General features: G+C 41.8%; 4 protein-coding genes across 4 annotated transcripts; 1 reads left to right on the forward strand and 3 right to left on the reverse strand.

The window, feature by feature from the left end:
- The first annotated feature begins 2,376 nt into the window (after positions 1-2,376).
- Positions 2,377-4,025, forward strand: Sce (E3 ubiquitin-protein ligase Sce). Its single transcript, XM_068301017.1, is given in 3 exon segments — positions 2,377-2,596; positions 2,598-3,773; positions 3,837-4,025. Coding segments are annotated over 3 exon segments (1,266 nt in total). The 5' UTR covers positions 2,377-2,551; the 3' UTR covers positions 3,882-4,025.
- A 58-nt stretch (positions 4,026-4,083) lies between these two features.
- On the reverse strand, positions 4,084-5,063 carry LOC137585302 (uncharacterized). The gene is made up of 2 exons (XM_068301020.1): positions 4,929-5,063; positions 4,084-4,864 (listed from the first exon to the last, which is right to left on the reverse strand). The coding sequence occupies exons 1-2, from the start codon at positions 4,947-4,949 to the stop codon at positions 4,412-4,414; spliced, it is 474 nt and encodes a 157-aa protein (XP_068157121.1). The 5' UTR covers positions 4,950-5,063; the 3' UTR covers positions 4,084-4,411.
- A 251-nt stretch (positions 5,064-5,314) lies between these two features.
- On the reverse strand, positions 5,315-5,713 carry LOC137583959 (uncharacterized). Its single transcript, XM_068299155.1, has one exon. The coding sequence runs from the start codon at positions 5,711-5,713 to the stop codon at positions 5,315-5,317; it is 399 nt and encodes a 132-aa protein (XP_068155256.1).
- A 476-nt stretch (positions 5,714-6,189) lies between these two features.
- On the reverse strand, positions 6,190-7,679 carry Hsdl2 (Hydroxysteroid dehydrogenase like 2). Its single transcript, XM_068301018.1, has 2 exons — positions 7,443-7,679; positions 6,190-7,376 (listed from the first exon to the last, which is right to left on the reverse strand). Exons 1-2 carry the CDS (start codon positions 7,563-7,565, stop codon positions 6,273-6,275), a joined length of 1,227 nt encoding a protein of 408 aa, XP_068157119.1. The 5' UTR covers positions 7,566-7,679; the 3' UTR covers positions 6,190-6,272.
- Between the last annotated feature and the right edge of the window lie 20 nt (positions 7,680-7,699).

Here is a 7,699-nt window from a genome sequence, read left to right on the forward strand (position 1 = left end):
GAACAAGTGTTGGAGTAGGAGTAGCATTTGCCTGGACTTGTCCGTTGATTGATTATTATCCTGAATCCCACAAGCAAAAACAAAAAAAGGGGTTGCACTTTAATTGAGATTTATTTATGTTGTGTGTATACATGTAAATCTGCCTTGGTGTGTGTGTGTGTGCGTATTTTTGTGTGTGTCCAAATTCAGACAAAGAGCTGAACACCAGGTCCATAATAAGGAGCAAACAATGCGCACACAGTTGCAACGAGGGCTAATACAATCGTTTGTATTGTAACAGTTTGACCAATTCCAACTCCCACTGAAGTATTTTCTCAACAATTACAACAATTAACTTTAACATCATTTCATACTTCTAAATCAATTGGCAAGGATTGTGAAAGTTTTCAAGCTGCCCTCGTGTTGCTATTGGCTGGGCAATTGTAAAGTTTATTTGTGTGGCCAGGCACTTCAACGGGTTTTTTTGTTGTTTTTGGTTTTTCGAAATTGGGCGGACGCCGCCTGCTTGTTATTGTCAATTGTCAGTGGCTACAACAGATTGCAGGTATTCCTTATCTGTATGTGTGTGTGTGTGTTTCCCCCTCAATAGGTGTGTGTGTGTGTGGGTGACATTCTAACGGTTCGTTGCCTATGTTTTTTTTGTGTGTGTTTTGGCCTGGAATTCTCTTCTCGTTCCATGGCATTGATTTCGGCTTGCGAATTTGAGGCTAAGTGGCATGTTGTGGCTTTTTCTATTCACATCCATCCAGCAATTTGAGGTAGCTTTTCAACTGCCTGGGTTGCTTGCTTGCCTTGCTAACTTTGTGTTATGCTCATTTCAGTCACGCCCATTTCTATGCCCATCCCTAAATGTCTGCTGGTTGCAAGTCCAAATTTACCGTGCTATAGTCGAACTAAAGCAGAACAAAACTTTCACTTTATCACAATAATTTTCCAGACATACCGAAAAATCAAACAAAAATGGCGTAGACAAGCAACAACAACAAAATGGCGTCAGCTTCCTTCCGGTCTGTTGCCATGAATAATGTCGACAGTACACAAAATATATATTTATGTATGTACATATACATAGATTTGAAGCGAGAAGAATACTTGAACGTTTGCGACTTTTTTGTTCTGGGCGGAACAGCAAGAGAACGCGGGTTTGTAAATAGTATGTCATAAAAAGAAAAGATTTCCTTTGAGTACCTCCACACAAAGACAACAACAACGACTCCGACAAGTACTTGCAAATTTTTTCAAGACTCTGCCAATGATTAATGTCAATAAATGATGGAAAAATGCTGGAAAATCATTAAGAAAGCTGGCAATAGGCAGTGAGTAGCTACACTGTGAAAAATCAAGTTTGTTGTATTAGAAAGCTTTGCACTCCTGACAAAGTAAACTTTTCATTTTCGGTTCAGTGTATATATCATGGCTCTTTCCTATTGACTATGTGGGTCGTGAACCTACTCGTACCTAGACAGAATTGAGGACACAGCATCATCAGTCGATGTTGATGATGATGACGATGATCCGCAAGCGTCGTGTGGGAGCAAGAGGTTAACTATGGTCAGCTTTTGGTCAGCATAGTGCATAGCCTCGGTAGATTGGAAACTTTTTCCACAGTCTTCGGGCAGAAAGTGCTGAAATAAATCAGACAGAAGTCAGCAGTCACTGGGCGGTGAACAACTCTATCGGGTAATAATTAGCTACCTGGCTGTAGTCAGTAATAAGGAATTTGAAAGTGGTAACGCCTGCTTAAATCTGGACATGGACATGTCCCACAAGAGACAGGTGACAAATGTTTTGTTAGTTTTTTAGCGATGACTAGTTTCTGCCACATCACCTGTGGGCATGCGCAGCCGAGGTGAGTGACAATGGGCTTGGAAAAACCTTTTTGGTTTTGGCTCTGGGAAAAAAAAAGTACAAGGCACGCGATTGCTAAAGCTAATGGAATGCTGCCAATTACTGTTAAGGTAAGGGTCGTTGGTCGTCATCGCATGAAGAGCGTGCAAATTGTCAACATCCGAGATTCGAGACACTAATTGAATTAGGCCCCACACACATGATGCATTCCTTTCAAATGCAATTGAAGTAACGGGCACAAATACTGCCATTTAAGCCATATTTGGTGTGGGTTCTGTCAAATGTTTTCAGCATTTTGTTTGATTGACAGGCACAGGCATTTAGAAAAAATTGAGGTGTCGATGTCGATTAGCAACAGAAAAGGATTAGGCAGTGGAAATTGTCAATAACGAGAAGTGTTTCTCTTTATGACAGCGAAGCCTACTGACACCAAAAAGAACAACAGCATCCAACACTTATTCGTTTCGAACACCACCACGATATGTAATCGATTGACGAAGTACAATTTCGATAATTAATCGGAGCAAGTGCCAATAAGTTATGTGCCATCACTAGTTTTGATGAGCACCCATTAATTTTGTTTTTCTCTTTTTCTGTTTTTAACAAAAATTGTAATTTCATATTGGGTGCCGAATATTTGTTATTAAGACTATCGTGGCGCAGTTTGCATAAATACATACATTAGAAAAACACCAAAACTGCGATGACTTCTTTGGATCCGGCCCCCAACAAGACATGGGATCTCTCTCCTATACGAGCTGCAGCGTAAGCCGCAGGAGATAATCACAGACAGCACGGAAATAGCAGTTTCACCGCGGAGTCTTCACAGCGAATTGATGTGTCCCATTTGTTTGGATATGCTAAAGAAGACAATGACGACCAAGGAGTGTTTGCATCGCTTCTGCTCCGATTGCATTGTGACGGCCCTCCGCTCTGGCAACAAAGAGTGCCCGACATGCCGCAAAAAACTGGTATCCAAACGCTCGCTGCGCGCTGATCCAAACTTTGATTTGCTCATCTCCAAGATCTATCCCAGTCGTGAGGAATACGAGGCGCTTCAGGAAAAAGTGATGGCCAAGTTCAACCAGACACAATCACAGCAAGCTTTGGTCAATTCGATTAATGAGGGCATCAAGCTTCAGTCCCAAAATCGGCCTCAACGTTTTCGCACTAAGGGCAGTTGTGGTGGCAGCGGTGGGGGCGGCGGAGGTGGCGGTGGAGCTGGCCGCGGCTCGGCCAATCAATTACAGGTTCACGATACAGCTTCGAATGACAGTAATAGCAACACAAATAGCATTGACCGGGATAACCGAGATCCAGGCAATTCGGGAGCTTCAGCCACATCGGCCAATACAAGCGCTTCAACAGTGGCAGTTACTCCATCGACCACATCGGGAGCCAGCACGTCTGCCAATCGTATGCAGGTTGATGACGCCTCCAATCCGCCATCAGTGAGAAGCACACCGTCTCCGGTGCCGTCGAATTCGAGTAGCTCCAAGCCTAAGCGGGCCATGTCTGTCCTGACCTCTGAACGTTCCGAAGAGTCCGAATCGGACTCACAAATGGATTGCCGTACTGAAGGGGATTCAAATATCGACACCGAAGGTGAGGGCATCGGTGAGCTGGGCATCAATGATGAGATTGAATTGGTCTTTAAGCCACATCCCACCGAGATGTCGGCTGACAACCAATTGATTCGAGCCCTAAAGGAAAATTGTGTGCGCTACATCAAGACTACGGCCAATGCTACCGTGGATCATCTTAGCAAATATCTGGCCATGCGTCTAACATTGGATTTGGGTGCCGATTTGCCAGAGGCCTGCCGCTTGCTCAACTTTTGCATTTATGTGGCGCCACAACCCCAACAATTGGTTATTCTGAATGGGAATCAGACATTGCATCAGGTCAATGACAAATTTTGGAAGGTAAACTCCATACTTAGCTTTAAATCTTTATCGTTTTATTAATATAACTCTCTTGTCTTTCAGGTTAATAAACCAATGGAAATGTATTACTCGTGGAAGAAGACCTAAAACCAATTGAATTCGAATATAATCTATTTAATCCACATTTCACCGTAGTATTAACTTTGTATTCCTTAAAATGGAATATTTAGATATGTAGTTTTTGATCATTTAAGTGCTTAACAAGAATATAATCTAAACGCAACAATTAAACGCACCTTGAGTTAGAATTTAGTTCAAGAGAGTATCCCAAACAATTATAATAGTGGAGTGCTTAACAAGAATATTTATTGTACATAAAAATTTACAATGTAATACATTAAGAAGAGACACATTTGATTTTTGAAGCATTCCAAAAGTGGGTAAGCTGTGAGATATAAGGAACTTAACCAATGTCTATGGATAGTCCTATCATTACAAAGGACGGTTTCGTTGGGTATAAGACTTAAATAAATGTGGTGGTGATGCGTTGAAGGCACTTGGTAACTACTACAAACTAATCGTGTGAGGATTACCAATTTTTCACTTTGGTATGCAATGTGAACACAAAAAGCACCGATCGGTCGGTTCCGGCTAAAATCTACTATTAAATCTATAGATCATTTAGGTACACGCCGCATTTTCTCCAAAATGGCATTCCGAAAGTCTCGGAAGTCATTGCTAGCCTCGATCTCATTACGGCACTTGCCCTGGATCCGATAGAGCCCCAAACTGATTTCTGTTCGCTGACTGCTAAGCATGCGACGCGACAAATCCTGCTCCAAGTCATACGGTAGGCCTAAATCGACCAGTTCGTCAACCTCATCCTGCGTGAAGGTGCGTTGCTCCTCCATTAGAAATTCGGCGCATTTCTCATATATTTCCAAATACTGTTCGGCTTCGTTTTTATCGCCGGAACGTTGAAGCTCCATGAAGCGTGCCAACAGCTTGGTGGCCGGTGCATCCAATAAAGTTTCATGGACACTATTTGTGAGTGTGTAAATGCGATGCACTTCCTCCACTGTCATATCAGAGCATCCGCAGAAGCACTTGATTAGCCTTACGGCCTTGTTCTGTTTATTGGCATGGGGACAATTAAAAGAAGTTTAAGAAATTGACGACATTGTCCTTACAAACCTTGTACGAACAAGCCGCCATAGTGATTATGAGTCCCCAGTTTTCTTCTTATAGCTACTTTATGAATAATTTTTGCAACAGCTGGATCCAGTTGCCGCGTGAGTAACGGCAGTGTGACCGTCAATGGAAAATATACGAAAAATACCAAATGGTTTTTTTTTGGTATTAACTATGAATGAATTGTTTATCTAAGCTCCTTGTTCCCTTCATCCTTCCAACATTGCAGATAAAAACATATTTCATGCTATTTTACATGCATTAAGATAACTTTAATCAATTTTTTTTAAATATTTAATGTAGTTAGATCATTTTGTCAACTCAGAATTAAATTAAGGCATAGTTAGAGCTGCATAGTGAAAGGCGCGCCAAAAAAAGTAGATAAGGAATTACTTCGTTATACGCTTAAACAAATCTTTGCGAAAGGCATCAAAGACTGCTAGAGTCTCGATTTCAGTGACGCAGTGATGTTGTATGCGGTGACATACATTAATCTCATTAGGAATGATCTTCACGTGTTTGGCTGCAGCCTCGCGGAGCTCCATATCCAGTTGATATGGCAATCCCTGTTCCACCAACTTCTCTACGTTTTTCTCATCCAAAATGCCGGTTTTGTTTAATTGTCCGGCATGCTCGTATATATTTATCAAAGAAGACATTTCATTGGGACCTCCCAATACGGTCTTTTGATTAAATGTTTTAAGCATATGACGAGCGTTATCATCAGCAAGCACAGCTTTAACGCTGTTTGTCAGCTTGTATATATTCTTAAGCTCTTCGGAGCTCATGCTTCGAAAAATCTGCAAAATCAACAGCAAGCGCACCTTTTCTGATGACCGTAAAAATACAACTGATTGTTTTGCACAAAAGTTCGATAGGTGATATACGCATATGTACATATCTACAGAATTCATAGGATGCGAAGTTAAAACGTGAATCTAATTTCGATCGTGACGAATTGTGAATACCCTTGCCTGTCAAAAATAAATACAAACTACATGAACTCGACTCAATATCTTATCTTATCTTATCTTACTTATGTACATACATACATATGTATGTATATAAATAATGTAATTTTATAATTGATTGAATTTTTACCCATTTTTATTTAAGTAAAATATCATAGAAGCTAATGTTGACTGTGCCAAGGTTCATACTTTTATTTTGACTCAGTTTATAAAACCCTCCGCAAGGTTATGAAGTGTTTTTCTTTTATTATTTATTAGTATTCAAAAACCCCAAAAATAAACCGAAATATTGGTAAAATTCAACCAATGTGTCAGACTTTATTCGGAATATGACAATTTTAAAAATTAATGTAAATACAAAAATAAAAAAATTTAACTACAACTTAGACTTTAGGGCCTTCATTAGTTTCTCAAGCTTCAGGGCTTTTTGGAAGTCGCCGCTGATCTTGAGTTTTCCCGACATATAGGCTGGAGCCGGCTTAAGTTTGCCCGCGAACATGTCAAAGAAGTTTTTCGAGTTCATGACAAGTGTGGCATCTGGCGCAGCGGAAGGAGTACCCGAACCACATGAGCCGGAACCGTTTTTCAAGTCGAGGAACCATGTTCCCTGCACATCGCCACTAATGTTGAATTGAAAGACGGCCTGCGTCTTTGAGACAATTTCAGGGGAAAGCAGAGATTCGATTTTCTTAAACAATTCTGGAATAGAACCACTGGGTGAAGAAAATGCACCGGTAGAGGTAGTAAAGGGCACTGGTTGACCCTTGGGCTCCACAAAGAAATCGACCATTAGTTGATCGGCGTTTTCACGCACGCATGCATAGTCAGTGAGATCTGTGATCCCCACCGACTCGAGCACATCGTCATCGATGCAGAACTGTCCGGTGAATTGTTTGGGCTCCTTGCAGAGAATTGCATAAGCGGCGTCGGCCATGATCTCAGGTTTACGAGACCAGTTGGCCGAATCCTTGCCAGTAAGCATTTCGATGGCAGCCGTATAGATGGCAGTACGAGGCCAGAGGGCATTAACAGCAATGCCCTGATCACGGAATTCCTCAGCCATTCCCAGGACACACATGGACATTCCATATTTGGCCATTGAGTAGGCTACATGGGGCGAAAACCATTTTGGCAGCATGCTCAGTGGCGGAGAGAGGTTGAGAATGTGGGCATGGTTACTCTTTTGCAGGTATGGCAAGCACTCCTTGGACACCAGAAATGTGCCACGAGTGTTTATCTGGTGCATTAGATCGTAACGTTTCATGTCTGTCTGTAATGTTGGTGTGAGGGAAATGGCGCTGGCGTTGTTCACCACGATATCAATGCCACCAAATTTGGCGACAGCCTCCTGGACAGCCTTACGGATCTGATTCTCATCTCGCACATCCACCACACATGGATGAGCCCGCCCGCCAGCTTTTTCTATTTCTTCGGCGGCTGTGTATATTGTTCCCGGCAACTTCGGATGTGGCTCGGCAGTCTAAAATGTGGAGTAAAATCAATTATTTAAGTAACTGTTATTATTAAATAAATGATGCAAGTGAACCTTTGCTGCGATGACAATATTAGCCCCATCTCGGGCTGCCTTTAAAGCTATAGCTTTTCCGATTCCTCGAGAGGCTCCTGTTATGAACAGAGTGCGTCCAGCTAATTTGCCCGAATTGATCATTTTGCAGTCCAAAGTTTACACCGTTCTTCGCGTAGAGTAAATCTCTTCTGACGCCGTTGAAATTTTGATTTCAAAGACCCCACAAAGTGAAAGTCCAAAGTACAAATACATATGTAGATTGATCTTAGCCAGTG

The sequence above is a fragment of the Drosophila tropicalis genome, unplaced genomic scaffold (genome assembly GCF_018151085.1).
Source record: "Drosophila tropicalis isolate 14030-0801.00 unplaced genomic scaffold, ASM1815108v1 contig_878, whole genome shotgun sequence".
Taxonomy (NCBI): domain Eukaryota; kingdom Metazoa; phylum Arthropoda; class Insecta; order Diptera; family Drosophilidae; genus Drosophila; species Drosophila tropicalis.

Bases quoted from the DNA above. Each gene is read 5' to 3' on its own strand.
- LOC137585302 (XM_068301020.1), bottom strand. From the start codon at position 4,949: ATGGCGGCTTGTTCGTACAAG. The intron at 4,865-4,928 runs GTTTGTAAGGAC...GCCAATAAACAG, and splicing joins TGGCGGCTTGTTCGTACAAG to AACAAGGCCGTAAGGCTAAT.
- LOC137583959 (XM_068299155.1), bottom strand. From the start codon at position 5,713: ATGAGCTCCGAAGAGCTTAAGAATATATACAAGCTGACAAACAGCGTT.
- Hsdl2 (XM_068301018.1), bottom strand. From the start codon at position 7,565: ATGATCAATTCGGGCAAATTAGCTGGACGCACTCTGTTCATAACAGGA. The intron at 7,377-7,442 runs GTTCACTTGCAT...TCCACATTTTAG, and splicing joins ATATTGTCATCGCAGCAAAG to ACTGCCGAGCCACATCCGAA.